At 38.7% G+C, this 20650-nt stretch overlaps 1 protein-coding gene across 1 annotated transcript in view; it reads left to right on the plus strand.

The window, feature by feature from the left end:
- ABI3BP (ABI family member 3 binding protein) overlaps window positions 1-20650 on the plus strand; it is a 216487-nt gene that overhangs the window by 11214 nt on the left and 184623 nt on the right. Inside the window, exon 2 of the mRNA XM_065875880.1 lies at window positions 379-558. Within this exon, the coding sequence (XP_065731952.1) occupies window positions 379-558 (180 nt within the window). The remainder of the gene's footprint in view (window positions 1-378; window positions 559-20650) is intronic.

Below are 20650 nucleotides of genomic sequence, written 5' to 3' on the forward strand. Positions count from 1 at the left end.
AATTTACCGATAAGAAATTCAGATCCTTTCACCATTCCCAGATAGGATGTATAAAATGAAGGTTCTGACCAACTGTGGATAGCCAAGGTAGCCTTAAATCCCATTTACCTGCTCAATAATAACTACAAAATATTAAACCCTAAGATTTTACTTTGTATTCTAGACTGCTTTTGCTTTATATGTTATTAAGTCTGTTTTCATTGATCTCAAAATAACCTGTATTTTAGCTGTTTTGGTGGGTGTGCTGTGATCTTGAGTAGCTAGATATCACGATTTCCAATAACAATGCCTCTAGCCAGTAACAATGCCTCTAGCCAGTAACTTTGGATGCTAAAGAGGTGAAGTAACAGCCACCTATATTTTTGTTTCCATCTTTAGGTAAAAGGCCAAACCTGAAGGTCCACATCAATACTACAAGTGACTCCATCCTCTTGAAGTTCCTGCGTCCAAATCCTAATGTAAAACTGGAAGGTTTTCTCCTGGGATATGGAAGCAACTTATCACCAAACCAGTACTTCCCTCTTCCTGCAGAAGGGAAATACACTGAGGCCGTGGTTGGTAAGATCTTTGGGTTTCAGGCATAGGAAGAAGAGGTAAAAGGTAATGGGTGTTATATGATACATAAATCTCGAAGCATCATTCTTTCTATACCCTCCGCCGAACGAAATGCCATAATTACAAAACATCTTCATAATTGTTGTAACCCATAGCACAATTTTTTACATTAAAAAATATGTAATGCATACCCTGCTTATACTGCAGAAATAATCAACTTCATTGCCGTTATACCTACAGTCCCTGACCACATAACTAAATTTTCACAGGGACAAAAACTAGCTAAAATACCTTAAATCTCTGTAACATAGCTTGTTTATGTGGATTAATTTTCCTCCCTGCTATGTCTTTACTTTCTTCTGGTGGAAAATACCATCTACAGCTTTCTGGGTGTCTATTCATGCCAAGCTACCTTTAAAAAGAAAAGACAGTGTGTTACATTTAAAAATTTTTAGGGTATTTCAGACAAAAAGATTAAAGTTTGTATTTGTGTTATGAAATTTTACATTTCTTTGAAAATATTTTTAATCACATTAAAATGTAATTTGAGGATGTAGGTACCTTCAAGCCTTCTCCAGAAAAATTATTTGCAAATAAAAGGTTTTTAAAGGATAACATTTTTTTTAGAAGGGATCATCTATTTAAAATGCTGTCAAAGGCTTCCTGAATAGCCTAAGATGAGATTTATATTTTGATCCACTGCTAGGATTATTGCTAAACAGTCTTTTCATGAACTTCCAAAGTTTAATACTATAACTTGAACTACTGTAGACCAGATCTGACATTCATGCATATATGTAGCAATGTTGAAGATGAATCTATTTTGTCCTGCAGCCCTTTGTTCTCATTGAGAAGTCTCTGTTGTACTTTAAAATTAGGCAAGCTGGCTTCCATGGTGGCACAGTGGTTGAGAGTCCGCCTGCCGATGCAGGGGACACAGGTTCGTGCCCCGGTCTGGGAAGATCCCACATGCCGCGGAGCGTCTAGGCCCGTGAGCCATGGCCGCTGAGCCTGCGCGTCCGCAGCCTGTGCTCCGCAACGGGAGAGGCCACAACAGTGAGAGGCCCGCGTACCGCAAAACATAAATAAATAAATAAATAAATAAATAAAATTAGGCAAGAGAGTAACATTATTAATTATAAATGTCTGGACTGAATTTTACATAAGATAAGCACTTTAAAGCAGACACATTACAGTTTGTAACCCTTCAAAATTGGGAATTAGGCACTTTGACAAATGTAACAACACTAACCTTGACCATATAAACCATAAGGAATTTAAAAATTTGCAAATATTTCCCCACCATATTCACCCTTCACTATAGAAAGTGGCTGGAAGCTGTATACGTACCCCCAAACAAGCGGAAACAGATCTACTGCTCCTTTACTTGTTGAGCATTAGAAGTAATATTTTACTATGATAATTTTTTATCCTTGGTAATATAGATTGCAAATTTGGTCAGTAATAAACATCCTTTCCCTATGATGTGGAAGGCATTCAATCCTAAAGTGATAGAAGTCAGACTGCTAATGAAAAATATGTGTAGAAAACTATAAAGAAAATTTCTAGCACAGATATACCAAGCTTTTACTAATTCAGTGATGAGGGATGATCAAATAGACTAGGTATCTTTTTATTTCTTTACAATTATTTTCATTCCTTAAAACTTTTTATTATGAAAAAATTCAAACATATAAGGAGAGGGAAACCTGTAATTACCCTCATGTCTCATCATACAACTTAAATACATAGCACTGTTTTGCTAATTTCTTTCCATGTATTCTTCACACACGCTATTTTTAGGGGTATTTAAAAGCGTAACTAGATATCATATTTGTAAAATTTATGAACACCTCAGTATGCACCTCTAATAGATAAGAAATAATTTTAATAATGCCTTGCTCTTATCACATTATAACAATAATCCCATAATATTTTTTTTATACCTAGTCCATATTTAAATTTCTCTGGTGATCTTTAAAAATGCCTTCTTAGGGTTGTTTCTTTTTTGAATCAGGATCCTATATGTTCTACATGTTAGGTTTGGCTGTTAGGTCTCATTAGTCTCTTTTATTCCATAACAGTCCTCTCTCCCTTCCCTTTTTAAACGTCATTGATTTGCTGGAGAAATTGGATTATGCATCCTGGTTCACATTCTGTATTTAACTGACTGCTTCCATGTCTCTTTGAACTGGCTCCTCTATCCCTGACTTTCCTGTGAAAGATATTTAGATTTGGGTTAAGTATTTGGGAGGAAAGAATACTTTATAGATGGTATGGTTTATTTCCTAACAACTCCCAAAGAGGTACATAATGGCTGGTGTCATACTTAGTGATGTTAAAGCAGTTTGGTGTGTTTAGGTGGCCTCAGCCTGATCCCTCCATTATAAAATTCATCATCAAATTTTCACTTAATGCTTTTAGCATCTATCAATGCTCATTGCCCAGATGCATTATTTTATACAGAGGTTGTAAAATGGTAGTTTGGTAGTTTTACATTCTAGATAGAATCTAATTCTATCATTCCTTCTGTATTTTTTAGCTGAAATTCTACATTAAAGAATTTTATTTACTTTTCCATGTTTCTTATCTAGTGTTTTAGGAAAGACAGGATAAATTCTCATCGTAATAAGTTGATGCCTGGAAATCTACAGTGGTGACCAATGATGTTGTTTGTTTTATAATCAGTAAGAATGCATTGGTTATTCTGCATTGATTTTTAGATATTTAATGATTTTTAATCAGTATATCACTTATCCACCCCTATGATTCTTTTCATTGTCTAACTTAAATATGGTTGGTTGTTTAACTCTGGTTCACTATTAAACTGTGAACTTTTTAAAGTCAAAGTTTATGTCTTATTTGGTTATTCATAGCAGGATGACCTACATTGTGTAGATAGGTAATAAATATTGTGGCACTGAATGGAACAGAGTCAAGTCTGTGTAGAATATTTAGGCTGGAGGAGGCCATGAGAGATTGTCTAGTCTAGGCCCTTGTCATCAGGCTAATATATATCTAAACCATCCTAGAACAGATCACTGTGTATCTTAAAGATCTCTAAGCACAAAGCTTCCCAAACTTCTCCTGGAAGGCTATTGCAAGCAGCATTTTTAAAACTCTTACCTTATCCTTTAGATCAATGTGCTTTTTTTATTTATCTCCTTTCTCTTCTAGTATTCTGGTGGAAAAGGAAAAAAACATTCCTCTTAGATATTTCCTTTTCCATCTTTCTTTATGCCAAGGAATCTGTGTGCTTCTACTTTTATTACTTCAAAATGGACTTGCATTTCCAAATTAAATGTTATCCTCTGGTTGCTTAAATTGATTATTTACAGTCTTTTTTAATGATTATGATTGTAGTAATGGCTCTTAAATGATTAAACAGCTGTGTATTAGTTTTCAATTGCCACTATAACAAATTACCACAAACTTGGCGGCTTAAAACATCACAAATTTCTTATCTTATAGTTCTGTATGTCAGAAGCCCAATGTGGGTCTCTCTAGGCTAAAGTCAAGGTTGTAGGCAGGGCTGCATTCCTTTCTGGAGGCTCTGAGGGGAGAACCTGTTCCCTGGTTTTTTGCAGCTTCTAGAGGGGCCCACATTCCTCTTCTACTTTCAAATCTAAAAAACAATACAAATGAATATATATATATATATATATATATATATATATATGTACACACAAAACAGAAAAAGACTCACAGATATAGAAAACAAACTAGTGGTTACCAAAGGGGAAAGGAAAGGGAGCAGGGGCAAGGGATTAAGAGATATGAACTACTAGGTATAAAATAGAAAAGCAACAAAGATATATCATACAGCAGAGGAAATTATAGCCATTATTTTATAATAACTTTTGATGGAGTATAATCTGTAAGAATACTGAATCACTATGCTGTACACCTGAAAGTAATATAATATTATAAATCAACTATACTTCAATAAAAAAAAATCCAACAACATTGGGTCAAACATTGCTCACACCACATCACTCTGATCTCTTCTGCCTTCCCTCTTCCACTTTTAAGGATCCTCATGATTATATTGAGCCCACCTGGATAATCCAGGCTACTCTCCACATTTTAAGGTCAGTGGATCAACAATCTTAATTGTATCTGCAACCTTAATTCTCCTGTGTCATGTAACCTAAGGTATTCACATGTCCTGAAGATGAGGATGTGGGCAGTCTTTGAGGGCTATTATTCTGCCTGGCACAGACTGTATGTTTGAAATTTGTGTCTCTATTCTATTCCCTTTCTGCTACCAATTTACAGTATGGTCATTCTCAATTCTGTTCATCTGTAAAACAGTAATAAAGTCTATTTTTCACAGATGTGCTGTGGGCATGTTAGTGAATTCATGATCATAAAGTGATGAGTTGAAATCCCTTGGGTCCAAGTGGCAAGAGCAAAGAATTTTTATTTCTTTATGGAAAAAAAGTGTCACTTATAACCCCTCTTCTTACTTTATTCTGTAAGAGGATAGTAGTATTTCTTCAGTTGCACCAAACTATACCCAGATATTGTAACTTACTTTTGTTTTCGAAACAAATATTAAGTGTCACTTTGTTTGACTCATTCCACTTCTTGATGTGTTTAAAAGATCCCACCACTGAAGTGAGAAGCTGTTGATCATTCAGAAATATTGAAGTTAACGTTTAGTGATATGTGGACTAAGACTCCTACTAAATAATCATTTATAAGCATTTCTACATTTATTTTAATATCTATCTATCTAGTATTGACAGAGGTATTTTCAAAAGTCACTTGCTGCTCTTACATGTAAAAATAAAAACCATAAAATATTCCCTTTTGCTATTTTGGAAATTAAAATTCATATGAAACGTCTGTAAAACTTTTACTTCTGTAGAATCTTCTAAGATTTTTGTAGATTAATTGGAGCAGTAGAAAAAGTAGTATTTTCCCAGGTGACTATTAATAACCATTAATGGCCTTGAGTCCTGCAATGATGTGCTAAAATATGATTCTTATATAATAGATCTGCTAGTTTCCCATAACCTTTTTTCCCACATCATGAATGTTCTCATTTCTGGCTTACACATTCAATTTTTGCTTTGTTACTTTTATGTTCAGCTGTTGGTAATTTTGCAAACATCCAAAAAAGGAAAAAAATGAGAATTTTTTGACATTGAATCTTTATAGACTCATACTTCATGATGTTCTCTTGACCTCTGAAAATACTTTAATCAACGTCACCTGGGAAGGAAAAAGTTACATTCCATCTGTTTTGTAGAGCAAGTTAAGGAGTTATTTTAGTATCCTTACTGCAAGAAAAGCTTAAATTGGAAAAAAGTCATATATGTTTATCACTACCAGGAATTCTGACTTAAGGATTTATCTTCCAACCAGGTGTTAGGACTTCAAAGGGATCTAAGAGGGCAAATTGCTTAATCCTCATGTTCTCACAGCTGCTAACCTTTACATTCACCGCCCTAAGAGAGCGAGTTTCTCACACTGAGCCTCTCAGTTACTCGCCCTGGTTGCCATCTTGCCGGTAACCCCTCAGAGTGATTCCTGCTAGGGAGGAGGCGGACGCGATACCGATAGCCCTGAGGTGCTCTGCCCTGGAGAGATCCTGGACCAGAATGCTAATATCTACATTCTAGGAAAGATCCTTCTCTGCCTGGAGAGGCAGCACCATGTGGGGAAAGAATATGTATGTTTTCAGGGAGACGGACCTGGGTTCAAACTCAACACAACTACTTACTACGGAGTAGTTCTGGGTAAGTCATTGAACTTCTCTCAGTTTCATTTTTTTCATCTATAAAATAGAAAAATAATCATTCAGGAGTGTTGTGAAGACTATAAGTTATTTGTGAAGACTATAAATTATTATGATAAGACTAACATAAACCCTAGCACAGAGTAGGTATGTTTTATAATTTTTGTTAGTTGCTATTATAACAAACTGAGTGGTTTTAGATAATATACCGAACTTTCTGAGCTTTGTTTCAGTTGCTAATAATGAATGGACTAAATCACTGGTAAAGTTTTGGTCAGCTCTAAGATTTTAGCGCTTAGATTAAAAAACCTTAGTCTAAGTAATAGTCCTGTGCTTTCATTTTCTGTGTTGTTTATTGGAGGATGCAGTGTCAGTAAAATTGCAGAGGTAGATTGTTTTAGCAGAGCTGTCAGTAACTGAAAAGAAGTAACCATACTACTGTCTATCACAACTAAGAAGTGTTTTCTTGGAAAGGATAACTCCCCAAACTGATTAAGAAACCAAAGAAGCAAAAGCTAAGACAGTGACACAGCACTCTTGGCGCACACACAAGTGTCTTCCATAGTCACCGTCTTTTAGTCCTAAAGGGGGGATTCCCTTTCAGTGCAATTGGCTGAATAGTGTTGTCAGGTGACTCTTATTAGAGTTTCACAGCCGTGGCCTCCAAAGGAGAAGGTGAATCTTCGCAAGAAACAGCTGAAAGGGTTTGGCATCCCTAGATTTCACTTTTCTTGTCTCTGTCTTACAAAGCAATTTTTAGCAAGAACATGGCAAGAATTTTGACCTGTCCTACTAAATATAGATCAAAATAAGACCTTGCCACTGTTTCATTTATTTTAATGGATGGTAGTTTTATCTTAACAAGTTCAGGCCAAACTTCAATCATCAGTTTCTTATTCTGACATTTCTTGCTTTTATTTCACTGGGGAAAATTAATTAAAAAATTTTTTGAATAAAATTTATTTACAGTGATTCAGATATGAAAATTATATGCTTATAAGTGCAATTTATATTTCTCTATATTATTAACACCCCTTACAAGTTTTACCCTTAATTTTTACATTTGTATAGAAAGCAAGAGCAAATGCACAATTTTCTCTCATCCTTGCAGCCCTTAGAACTTCAGCTGTCCTTTTCTCTTCATCATAAAAATATTTAAGCATGCTCTATTCATTTTTATGGAAGTGGGATGAAATACAAAATAATAGATATTCTACTGTTTACTACAGGGAAGGATAAATATTACCTAATGACAAAAAACGAGTGAATATTTATTGTAAGTGCCACAAGGAAGGTGATGGTGGATTCACTGAAGAAAAATTGGAGGTTGAAAATAACTGAAGGAACTATATAAGGAATTAATTAAGCTGAAAAATAACTAGTGAAAATGGGCAAGGTAAACTAACAGGAAGAAAAGATACAGTGTCAGCCATTGAAGCCAGCTCAGTTCTCCTCATCTCTGGCAGAATTAACAAGAGACTGAGTGGAAAGAGCAAAATAGCCTCCTGCGGTGAATACAAGGTAGTCCCAAAATGCAGATGAGGGATATGATAGTTATGCAGGGGTAGGTAGTAGTATTAGTGCCCTTTTACACATAAGAAAACTGAACCTCTGAGAGTTTTAAGTAAACTTCCCAAAGTGCCTCAGATGGTAAATAGCACCAGGGTTTGAACCCAGGAAGTCTGGCTCAAGAACCTGAGCTCTGAAACACTGCACTCTACCGCCTCTCAAAACGTAGGGAATTTTATCTGTTCTTCTACAGCGGAAAGTACACACAAGCCCTTGATTTGTTGCTTCTATAATGTCCTTTATTTTATTTACTTCTTTTTCTTTTTATAATGTCCTTTAAGTAGTAAACAGACAGAAAGGCCATGTATCATGGAAGGAGCCATTGGCTACCTAACTCATTAAGGTTTAAATGAGTTAAAATATGTAAAGCAGTTCCTATGTCCCCAAAACTTGGTCTCTTCTACCCATACCACCAACATCATCTTTCTTTATTGTAAGCTGCCCTGTCAAGCCCTACTGCCCCTACTCTTCCTAAGGCCATATCTGGCCAAGGAAGGCAACATTTTTATCTCTCTCCGTGAATATCCTAGAGGCTAAGCATTTTCTTTGACCATCATTCTTAATAAATTGCTATTTGTTTTTATTTTGGTGTATCTAGTCTGTTCCCAGACTCTATACAAATAGAAAACTCCCAGGAGCTAAGGACCCTAGAAGCCTTAGATTTCTTTTTCAAGTCCAATGTTGTCATAATTTAGAAGCATGATGAATGAATGAATGGGTGAGAGTCAAGGGAGAGACCCAGGAAGTCTGAAACAGCTGTGGGTCACATTTAAGATGCTTTTTTCTCTTCTGTTTAAAACTATTTCTTACTTAGTTCTTTCTCTGGAAATGGTTTTATCACTGGGAAGTATTTGGCTTTAAATAGTCAAGATTAATCCAGATTTTTCATTAAAATAATAGGAATCTCAGAATCACTTTATTTTCCTCCAAGGTGCAAAATTTAGCAGAACTTGAGTAAGCTTCAAAGGGGAATTTTTAAAGAAATTGGCCTAGTGGGTACCAATTTCTTAATAAATGTTATGCCAACACTGAAACAATTCGCCATGAGTTTATAACAGAAAAGCCTTGTTTGATAACATATGCCTATTTCACCTGTTTTAAGATAAAGATAACATCTTTTCAAAGTTCTATTTTTTATAAAAAAAGATAACATCTTTTCAAAGTTCTATTTTTTCTATCGGATTCAACTATAATGTTTCCATGGTCTTCCTGATCTCACCAAACAATAGATAAACTGTCTCCAAATTTATCATTTCTTGGAAATACAATAAAAGAAACTCAATATTCTTATATAAAGCACAACAATTTTTTTCAAAGGTATTGCACAGTGCACTGAGACCAAAATCTAACTTTAAAAAATTTATTCTTAGTTATTTCTAGAAGGGTTCCCCCAAATAGCGTATGGCCCTTTTGTCATGGGTCAAAAGTATACCCTGTCCCAGATTTATGGCAAGAGGCTTGTTGATGAGAAGTGGTCTTAGAAAGATAGCTGCCAATAGGAGGATAAATTAGAGGGTTATCTGGGACAGATCCTAGATAATGTTTAGACTTTGTAATTTCCTTTACTTTTAGGAATGCATCTCAAAACCAAGGACTACAATCAAATCCTAGTTTCCTAACTACCCATATATTATTTCCTTAAACATTTTACTTTCTCTGGACACAACACTCTGTCACATACTGATCCCGTCTGAAGTGCTATGCTGCGAGCGCCAGCATTTAGTCACATTCTGGTTTGGATTGTTCCATTTTCATGATTTTGTTTTTGTTTTCACTAGTCTTGTCTCACCAACCAAACAGCTGCTCAGGGTGAGAGCTGACTCTCACCATCCCTCGTGTACTCCATGATCAGGGTCAATAGATCTGTGCGTGTAGGAAATGACTCCCCAGAATTTGCTGGGAGTTTGCTGGGCAGGTCTCCCAGTCAACACAATAAAGTCCCTCTTTGCCTGGGGTAGAAATCTCTAGGAGAAAAAAAATGATGTAACTGGCTTACAGCGTTGACTCTACCTTATTTCTCAGGCCTGGTTATGGCTTACACCTGCTGTTCTGGCTTAATTATTAATGATGCTCCCATTTCTCTCAAAAGTGTTCCAGTTTAGTTGAAAAATTATGTGCATAATACACACATGGGAGAAAGCCTTGAATTCTTAGCATCGTCCTCCAGTCTTTCATCACCTGATTCCAAGCTAATAGCTCAGCCTTTTCTCTGCCACTGGGGGTACTGCTCAAGGAGAAGAGGTTTGCCACAGGTTTGCCTGATGCATTTCACGAACGAGGCTGAGGGCATAGTAGCTGCTCACCAAATGCTGGAGTGGAAGTTTTCACCAACCCACGAGCTGATGCTTTAATGTCATTGGGCACCTACAACATGCTGGGCCAAGTGCTTTACAGAGATGGGTCATTGATTCCTCACAGCAACCCCTTGATGCAGCTACTATTAGCATCCTCTTCTTCCCAATGAAGACAGTAAATCCCTGAGAAGTGAAGGAGTCTGCAGGTGCAGGCTGGCTCTAAAGCCGGTGCATTTGACTACCATGCTATAGTGCTTTCCCCATGGCATCTAAGTGTTATGTAACCTTTGAACCCTACGTACAAACTCGTCTCCTGGGAATTATTCCTGACCCCTCAACCCCCGCATGGTAACGCTGACTGAGCATTTAAAAAGAAAGAAAACACCTTGCCGATTTGAAGGCTCTGGTTTACCACCTAATAGTTAACATGATCTAGCTTTATTATTTGAAAGGAAAATATCCAAAGTCCCAACTTTTCAGTCATATTTCCTGTAGAGATAACATTAAAAACCTGATGCATTCACTGGAAAATGTGTGTGTGTGCAGGCTCTCCATCAAGAGCAAGCCCTTGCCAAACATTAAACAAGTTCACAAACAACACCCTACATTAAATTTCTCTGTGGGGTGCACATATAAAACACAGGCAAGGAAAAAACTACCGGCAATGAAGTCAACAGTTTTAACGTCTAACAGGTCTCTAAGCCAGGAAAGGATGGGTACTGGCTGTGGCAGCAAGTGGTAGGAGAAAGAGTTCAAGTATTGGTTTCCAGGGTCAGGGAGAGAATTTGTCAGTGCTTGCAAGTGAGGCAGGGTTAGCTTGGGACAGTGGCTGAGTGAGAAGCTCCAGACTGAACGCCAGGATGACAGGAAATGAGTAATTACCTGGTCCATCTGGGTTGTGGTCAGGATGCGGGGAGGGATTGGGGATGGAGGGGCAGGTCGAGTGTGGCTTCCTGGGCATGTGACCAGTGCACTCAGAGGAGCCCTGCAGTGAAGTTTAATGCTTTGCTGTCTTGGAAATTTTAGTAAGCTTACTTTTCAGTTTTATCTCATCAGTGAGGTGGGATGGGACAACGGCGTGTGTGCTGAGGGCTTGGCGCCTGGGCTCTTGTCTTTGTCTGCCACTCCCTCCCTTAATTTGCTTCTCAACTGCCTGGTCCCCCACTGGCTGCTGTAGGCCTTCCTCTTCCCACCTCCACTTAGCAACTACTACTGCCCTCCACCTTGGGCAGGGGCTTGGGTGTGGATGCAGGGAGGGTCTGGTGGGCACCTCCCCCCCTTGATGACATCTGGCGGGATGTGGTGGCAGCAGTCCCCGCACTGGCTGGCAGTGACACAGTGCGTTAGCTTCTTTCCCACCCCCATTCAGGTAGCTCTGTCCCAGGACTGAGGTTACAATCCCTTGGGGTCTATGGGTTCTGATGGCGGGCCTTTGGGAAAGGGAGACTGGCTTTTTTTGCCCTGAGGGCTAAGGTGTGGGGTAAGGTGCTTTGATGCTGAGGCTGCCTCTGGTGGGAAAGGGTCCCACACAGTCAGGAGAGTGGGGATGGGGAGAGGTGAGGGATGGGGAGAGGTGAGGGTTTGCACACCTCCGCAGGGCACAACAATACCATGACAGGTCAAGACAGAGTCCATGAAAGAGAGAAAATGTTTTATATTTTGGTGTCTTTAATGTTACTTTTAAAATAGCAGATCCATCGTTTGATTTTTGCATTGATTGGGGTCATAAACTTACGTAGTAAGCACCAGGCGAAGTGTGTATTTTCAGTAGCTTCGCCTCCGCAGCTCTCACCGAAATTATAGGAAAACTCTCAGGAAAAGTTTTCAGCAATGTTTTCCACATTGAAATCTGTCGTTGAAATGCTCCTCTATTTGGAAAAAGGGTGCATCTTTCCTTCCAGACAGCAAACTGAAGAGTGAAGGAGTGTGGCAGAGCTTTCAGGGGTCCACCTTACAGTGTTTAGGAAAAGCCCCTTTGAACCTCTTCCTTCCACCTCCACCTTTTCCACGCCCTCTCTTCTCATCAAAGCTGGGTTGTCATCTCTTATTTAGAGGCTTCACTCTGCAGCACAGAGATGAGGGGCTGCTTCTCACTGCTGCCATCTGTTCTGAACATACATACCAACATGAGCTTCATGTCAGCTCCCTTCTGTGGTCTATGACTGAACATTCTAGAATCCCACCAATGGCAGATGCTCCTAGTCATTTTTGCATTAGCAGTTGCTCTGCGGTCCAAGGTGGCTGCGCCTTTTATGGATTGTTTAACCTTCACCATTGTCCCACCCTGCTTGGGCGCCAGGGCCCTCAGGCTGCCTTTTAAGGGCTGAGAGAAACCAGAACTGTCTCGGAGCCCCAGGGCACAGCAGAATGCTTCGTCAAAATGGGCATTTGTTCATTTTCCAAGTGATTTTGTAATGTTTAACAGAAATAAGGCCTGAACAGTGATTAGTAGGATTTCCTTTAAAATCTGGCTTAAATTACTTTTCAGGTGAAAGGTAAGGATTATCCTTACACACAAAACCACATACTATTTATAAGAAAGAACTTCAAAGGAAAAAAATATCAGTTCTACAGATAGGCTCCTCAAAGACGAATTCAGTGGTTGAAGTTTACCTGCTTTTCAAAAGATTATTTGCTGTTGCTGACAGCTATTTCCCAGACCTATACTTATTTTTGTTTCCTTTCTGCAAAGCATCAAACTTCCTCCATCTTTACTCCAGCCCCAGGCAATAAAGGGGTAGAGAAAAAGATTCGTTCATTCTTTCAGAAAATGTTTGTTGTGCAATTACTGTGTTTCTAGGTTTAAAGGTACAGAAATGAACAAAATATGAACTGAATCTGGGCCAGATCCCACGTGATCCTCAGCCCACATCTTCCTGCAGAGGCTTAGAAATACTCTAAAAGGTGGAGGACTTTTATCTGTGATGATTTATGATGCTACAGACGTTCATTTTTATGTACAGCTAAGGGCAGGGTACTAGTAATCTACTTAGTGATTTATTAAAAATTGCTAAACTTCTGTATTCATAAATTCAGTAAGCATAGTAAATTTAGAGCAGAACTGGCACTACTTATAACTACTGTCTTCTATTTGGACTTCTGGCTTCCATGAGGCTTTGCAAAGCTATGACTTAGCAGGATTTCCCCAGTTTTCCAGAAAAATGCCCCAGTAGTGTTTTTCCAAAAGGGACACTGAACGTCCTGAAAGGATGTCAGTGATATTCCTGAGTTGGTCAAGACTATCAAGGGCCACTGTTAGAGCTTGTTAATATGTAATTACTTTAGGGTTACTTAATTATTACAGATGTGTTTTGTGGTGAGCTTTGTTAACACTGCCTTTTGACAGGATACATCTGTTACCTCAGTGATATTTGAGCTTCTCATTTTCTAGTAACCAGTCTTCAGAATGGATGTGGACTTCGGTTCAAATACAAATCATTTGGACTTCCCTGGTGGCGCAGCGGTTGAGAGTCCACCTGCCGATGCAGGGGACGCGGGTTCGTGCCCCGGTCCGGGAAGATCCCACATGCCGCGGAGGGGCTGGGCCCGTGAGCCATGGCCGCTGAGCCTGCGCGTCTGGAGCTTGTGCTCCGCAACAGGAGAGGCCACGGCAGTGGGAGGCCCGTGTACCGCAAATACAAATCATTTGTACCCCATTGCTGAAAGCAGTTTGCTGCTGTGGTGTCAATTTGTTATCCTTACTTGTCACCGGAATGTGAGAATGGGGGTGGGCACAGGGAGCAAGGTTGGTTACAGGACTGAAATTTACAACTGCTTAGAGTAGCCTTTCAAGCCATGAGTAGACAAGTAGCATTTTATGGTCTTTTTACCTTCCAACCCCCTCACCAGACTGCACCCCTCTCTCAGCGAGACTGCTCTCTTCCAGCCCTCCTTCATGGACCAGCAGGTGAGGGAACAGTGTCTGCAGCACGGGCAAGGCAGCTGAGACAGAACTGCAGCACCAAGGGCCCCCCTGAAGCTCTGTTTGCTTACCCGCAAAGTGGCCGCACTTAAGATTGTGCTTTTTAAGAACTGAATAGTCCACGAGTGGGACTCTCTGCCTGGGCTTAAAACAGAAGGAGGCTTTTCAAGGGTAATTTTCAAACAGACATTACTCAGTGTTGATGAAATAAGGCACAGGAGCTGTCTGCCAAATGTTAGAAGATAAAGGGAATACTTAAATTTGGATTGTACCCCTCAGGTCAGATTACAGCTAACTGTGGCATGTGGATGCTTGCAGATGCAGAGAAAAACTAATAATTTTCTATATGGAGATTTCCATGACCATAGATTTTTTTTTCAGGTTTTGTGGATGATGTTGTACTTAATAGAAGTCTTATGATATGCCACATTGATTGCCAATAAAATAGTTACCTTAGCTTATCAAATCCTAAAGTACCTTTAACTATAAATCATACCACTATTTTATATAAATCTAAGAAAGAATAAAGCTGCTGATTAATGACACTGCTTTTGCATCCCTGGGGCTTGTGAGGGAGCTTCCTTTGACTCATTGATACATAAATTTTTTTTAACATCTTTATTGGAGTATAATTGCTTTACAATGGTGTGTTAGTTTCTGCTTTATAACAAAGTGAATCAGCTATACACATACACATATCCCCATATCTCCTCCCTCTTGCATCTCCCTCCCACCCTCCCTATCCCACCCCTCTAGGTGGTCACAAAGCACCCAGCTGATTTCCCGGTGCTATGCGGCTTCTTCCCACTAGCTATCTATTTTACATTTGGTAGTGTACATAAGTCCATGCCACTCTCTCACTTCATCCCAGCTTACCCTTCCCCCTCCCCATGTCCTCAAGTCCATTCTATACATCTGCGTCTTTATTCCTGTCCTGCCCCTAGGCTCTTCAGAACCTTTTTTTTTTTTTAGATTCCATATATATGTGTTAGCATATGGTATTTATTTTTCTTTCTGACTTCACTCTGTATGACAGTCTCTAGGTCCATCCACCTCACTACAAATAACTCAATTTCGTTTCTTTTCATGGCTAATATTCCATTGTATATATGTGCCACATCTTCTTTATCCATTCATCTGCTGATGGATGCTTAGATTGCTTCCATGTCCTGGCTATTGTAAATAGAGCTGCAGTGAACACTGTGGTACATGACTCTTTTTGAATTATGGTTTTCTCAGGGAATATGCCCAGTAATGGGATTGCTGTGTCATATGATAGTTCTATTTTTAGTTTTTTAAGGAACCTCCATACTATTCTCCATAGTGGCTGTATCAATTTACATTCCCACCAACAGTGCAAGAGGGTTCTTTTTTCTCCATACCCTCTCCAGCATTTATTGTTTGTACTTATTTTTTTTTTTTTTGCGGTACGTGGGCCTCTCACTGTTGTGGCCTCTCCCGTTGCGGAGCCCAGGCTCTGGACGCGCAGGCTCAGCGGCCATGGCTCACGGGCCTAGCTGCTCTGTGGCATGTGAGATCTTCCCGGACCGGAGCACAAACCTGTGTCCCCTGCATCGGCAGGCGGACTCTCAACCACTGCGCCACCAGGGAAGCCCTGTTTGTAGATTTTTCGATGATGACCACTCTGACTGGTGTGAGCTGATACCTCACAGTAGTTATGATTTACATTTCTCTAATGATTAGTGATATTGAGCATCCTTTTGTGTGTTTGTTGGCAATCTGTATATCTTCTTTGGAGAAATGTCTATTTAGGTCTTCTGTCCAAGGGTTGGGTTGGGTTGTTTGGTTTTTTTGATATTGAGCTACGTGAGCTGCCTGTGAACTTTGGAGATTAATCCTTTGTCAGCTGCTTCGTTTGCAAATATTTTCTCCTATTCTTGAGGGTTGTCTTTTTGTCTCGTTTATGGTTTCCTTTGCTGTTCAAAAGCTTTTGTTTCATTAGGTCCCATTTATTTTTGTTTTTATTTCCATTTCTCAAGGAGATAGGTCAAAAAGGATCTTACTGTGATTTATGTCATAGAGTGTTCTGCCTACGTTTTCCTTTAAGAGTTTTATAGTGTCTGGCCTTCCATTTAGGTCTTTAATCCATTTTGAGTTTATTTTTGTGTATGGTATTAGGGAGTGTTCTAATTTCATTCTTTTACATGTACCTGTCCAGTTTTCCCAGCACCACTTATTGAAGAGTCTTTTCTCCATTGTATATTCTTGCCTCCTCTATCAAAAATAAGGTGACCATATGTGTGTGGGTTTATCACTGGGCTTTCTATCCTGTTCCATTGATCTATATTTCTGTTTTTCTGCCAGTACCATACTGTCTTGATTATTTTAGCTTTGTAGTATAGTCTGAAGTCTGGGAGCCTGATTCCTCCAGCTCCATTTTTCTTTCTCAAGATTGCTTTGGCTATTTCGAGTCTTTTGTGTTTCCATACAACTTGTGAAATTGTTTGTTCTAGTTCTGTGAAAAATGCCAGTGGTAGTTTGATAGGGATTGCATTGAATCTGTAGACTGCTTTGGGTAATATAGTCGTTTTCACAATGTTGATGCTTCCAATTCAAGAACATAGTATATCTCTCCATCTGTTTGTATCATCTTTAATTTCTTTCATCAGTGTCTTACAGTTTTCTGCATACAGGTCTTTTGCCTCCTTAGGTAGGTTTATTCCTAGGTATTTTATTTTTGCTGCAATGGTAAATGGGAATGTTTCCTTAATATCTCTTTCAGATTTTTCATCATTACTATATAGGAATGCAAGATATTAATGTGCATTAATTTTGTATCCTGCTACTTTACCAAATTCATTGATCAGCTCTAGTAATTTTCTGGTAACATCTTTAGGATTCTCTATGTTTAGTATCATGTCATCTGCAAACAGTGACAGCTTTACTTCTTCATTTTCTATTTGGATTCCTATTTATTTCTTTTTGCTATGGCTAAAACTTCCAAAACTATATTGAATAATAGTGGTGAGAGTGGACAACCTTGTCTTGTTCCTGATCTTAGAGGAAATGGTTTCAATTTTTCACCATTGAGAATGATGTTTGCTGTGGGTTTGTCATATACGACCTTTATTATGTTGAGGTAAGTTCCGTCTATGCCTACTTTCTGGACGGTTTTTATCATAAATGGGTGTTGAATTTTGTTGAGAGCTTTATCTTCATCTATTGAGATGATCATATGGTTTTTCTCCTTCAATTTGTTAATATGGTTTATCACATTGATTGATTTGCATATATTGAAGAATCCTTGCATTCCTGGGATAAACCCCACTTGATCATGGTGTATGAGCCTTTTAATGTGTTGTTGGATTCTGTTTGCTAGTATTTTGTTGAGGATTTTTGCATCTATGTTCATCAGTGATATTGGCCTGTAGTTTTCTTTCTTTCTGACATCATTGTCTGGTTTTGGTATCAGGGTGATGGTAACCTCGTAGAATGAGTTTGGAAGTGTTCCTCCCTCTACTATATTTTGGAAGAGTTTGAGAAGGATAAGTGTTTCTTAGCTCTTCTGTAAATGTTGATATTATGAATTGTGAAGCCATGTGGTCCTGGGCTTTTGTTTGTTGGAAGATTTTTAATCACAGTTTCAATTTCAGTGCTTGTGATTGGTCCGTTTATATTTTCTATTTCTTTCTGGGTCAGTCTTGGAAGGTTGTGCTTTTCTAAGAATTTGTCCATTTCTTCCAGGTTGTCCATTTTATTGGCATACATTTGCTTGTAGTAATCTCTCATGATCCTTTGTATTTCTGCAGTGTCAGTTTGTACTTCTCCTTTTTCATTTCTAATTCTGTTGATATGCGTCTTCTTTTTTCTCTTGATGAGTCTGGCTCATGATTCATCAATTTTGTTTATCTTCTCGAAGAACCAGCTTTTAGTTTTACTGATCTTTGCTATCGTTTCCTTCATTTCTTTTTCATTTATTTCTGATCTGATCTTTATGATTTCTTTCCTTTGCTAACTTTGGGGTTATTTTCTTCTTCTTTCTCTCATTGCTTTAGGTGCAAGGTTAGGTTGTTTATTTGAGATGTTTCTTGTTTCTTGAGGTAAGACTGTATTGCTATAAACTTCCCTCTTAGAACTGCCTTTGCTGCATCCCATATGTTTTGGGTCATCATGTTTTCATTGTCATTTGTTTCTAGGTATTTTTTGCTTTTCTCTTTGATTTCTTCAGTGATCTCTTGGTTATTTAATAGTGTATTGTTTAACCTCCATGTGTTTGTACTTTTTTTTTTTTTTACTGATTTTTTCCTGTAATTGATATCTAGTCTTGTAGCATTGTGGTCAGAAAAGATACTTGATACAATTTCAACTTTCTTAAATTTACCAAGGCTTGATTTGTGACCCAAGATATAATCTATCCTGGAGAAGATTCCATGAGCACTTGAGAAGAAAGTATATTCTGTTGTTTTTGGATGGAATGTCCTGTAAATATCAATTAAGTCCATCTTGTTTAATGTATCATTTAAAGCTTGTGTTTTCTTATTTATTTTCATTTTGGATGATCTGTCCATTGGTGAAAGTGGGATGTTAAAGTCCCCTACTATTATTTTGTTACTGTCGATTTCCCCTTTTATGGCTGTTAGTATTTGCCTTATGTATTGAGGTGCTCCGATGTTGGGTGCATAAATATTTACAATTGTTATATCTTCTTCTTGGATCGATCCCTTGATCATTATGTAGTGTCCTTCTTTGTCTCTTGTAGTAGTCTTTATTTTAAAGTCTATTTTGTCTGACGTGAGAATTGCTACTCAGCTTTCTTTTGATTTGCATTTGCATCAAATATCTTTTTCCATCCCCTCACTTTCAGTCTGTATGTGTTGCTCGGTCTGAAGTGGGTCTGTTGTAGACAGCACATACACAGGTCTTGTTTTTGTATCCATTCAGCCAGTCTCTGTCTTTTGGTTGGAGCATTTAATCCACTTACATTTAAGGTAGTTATCAATATGTATGTTCCTATTACCATTTTCTTAATTGTTTTGGGTTTGTTGTTATAGATCTTTTCCTTCTCTTGTGTTCCCTGCCTAGAAAACTTCCTTTAGCATTTGTTGTAAAGCTGGTTTTGTGGTGCTGATTTCTCTTAGCTTTTGCTTGTCTATAAAAGTTTTACTTTCTCCGTCGAATCTGAAGGAGATTCTTGCTGGGTGGAGCCATCTTGGTTTTAGGTTTTTCCCTTTCATCACTTTAAATATGTCTTGCCACTCCCTTCTGGCTTGCAGAGTTTCTGCTGAAAGATCAGCTGTTAACCTTATCGGGATTCTGTTGTATGTTATTTGTTGTTTTTCCCTTGCTGCTTTTAATATTTTTTCTTTGTATTTAATTTTTGACTGCTTGATTAATATGTGTCTTGACATGTTTCTCCTTGGATTTATCCTCTATGGGACTGTCTGCACTTCCTGGAGTTGATTGACTATTTCCTTTCCCATATTTGGGAAGTTTTTAACTCTGATCTCTTCAAATATTTTCTGTCTCTTTCTTTTTCTCCTCTTCTTCTGGAACCCCTACAATTCGAATGTTGGTGCATTTAATGTTGTCCCAGAGGTCTCTGAGACTGTCCTCAATTCTTTTCATTCTTTTTTCTTTATTCTGCTCTGTGATAGTTATTTCCACTATTTTATCTTCCAGGTCACTTATCCGTTCTTCTGCCTCAGTTATTCTGCTATTGATTACTTCTAGAGAATTTTTAATTTAATTTATTGTGTTGTTTATCACTGTTTGTTTGCTCTTTAGTTCTTGGTCCTTGTTAAATGTTTCTTGCGTTTTGTCTATTCTATTTCCAAGATTTTGGATCATCTTTACTATCATTATTCTGAATTCTTTTTCAGGTAGACTGCCTATTTCCTCTTCACTTATTTGGTCTGAGGGGTTTTTACCTTGATCCTTCATCTGCTGTGTGATTCTCTGTCTTCTCATTTTGCTTAACTTACTGTGTTTGGGGTCTCCTTTTCACAGGCTTCAGGTTTGTAGTTCCCATTGTTTTTGGTGTCTGCCCCCAGTGGGTACGGTTGGTTCAGTTGGTTGTGTAGGCTTCCTGATGGTGGGGACTAGTACCTGTGTTCTGGTGGATGAGTCTGGATGTTGTCTTTCTGATGGGTAGGGCCATGTCCGGTGGTGTGTTTTGGGGTGTCTGTGACCTTATTATGATTGTAGGCAGCCTCTCTGCTAATGGGTGGGGTTGTGTTCCTGTCTTGCTAGTTGTTTGGTGTAGGATGTCCAGTCCTGTCGCTTGCCGTTTGTTGAGTGGAGCTGGGTCTTAGCATTGAGATGGAGATCTCTGCGAGAGCTCTCACCGACTGCTATTACATGGGGCCAGGAGGTCTCTGGTGGACCAGTTTCCTCAGCTCAACTCTCCCGCCTCAGAGGCACAGGCCTGACACTTGGCCGGAGCACCAAAACCCTGTCAGCCACATGGTTTTCAGGATGTCTGAGGTCTTCTGCCAGCATTCAGTATGTGTTCTGTAGGAGTTGTTCCACATGTAGATGTATTTCTGATGTATCTGTGGGGAGGAAGGTGATCTCCACATCTTACTCCTCTGCCATCTTGAAGCC

The sequence above is a fragment of the Phocoena phocoena genome, chromosome 4, assembly GCF_963924675.1.
Source record: "Phocoena phocoena chromosome 4, mPhoPho1.1, whole genome shotgun sequence".
NCBI lineage: Eukaryota > Metazoa > Chordata > Mammalia > Artiodactyla > Phocoenidae > Phocoena > Phocoena phocoena.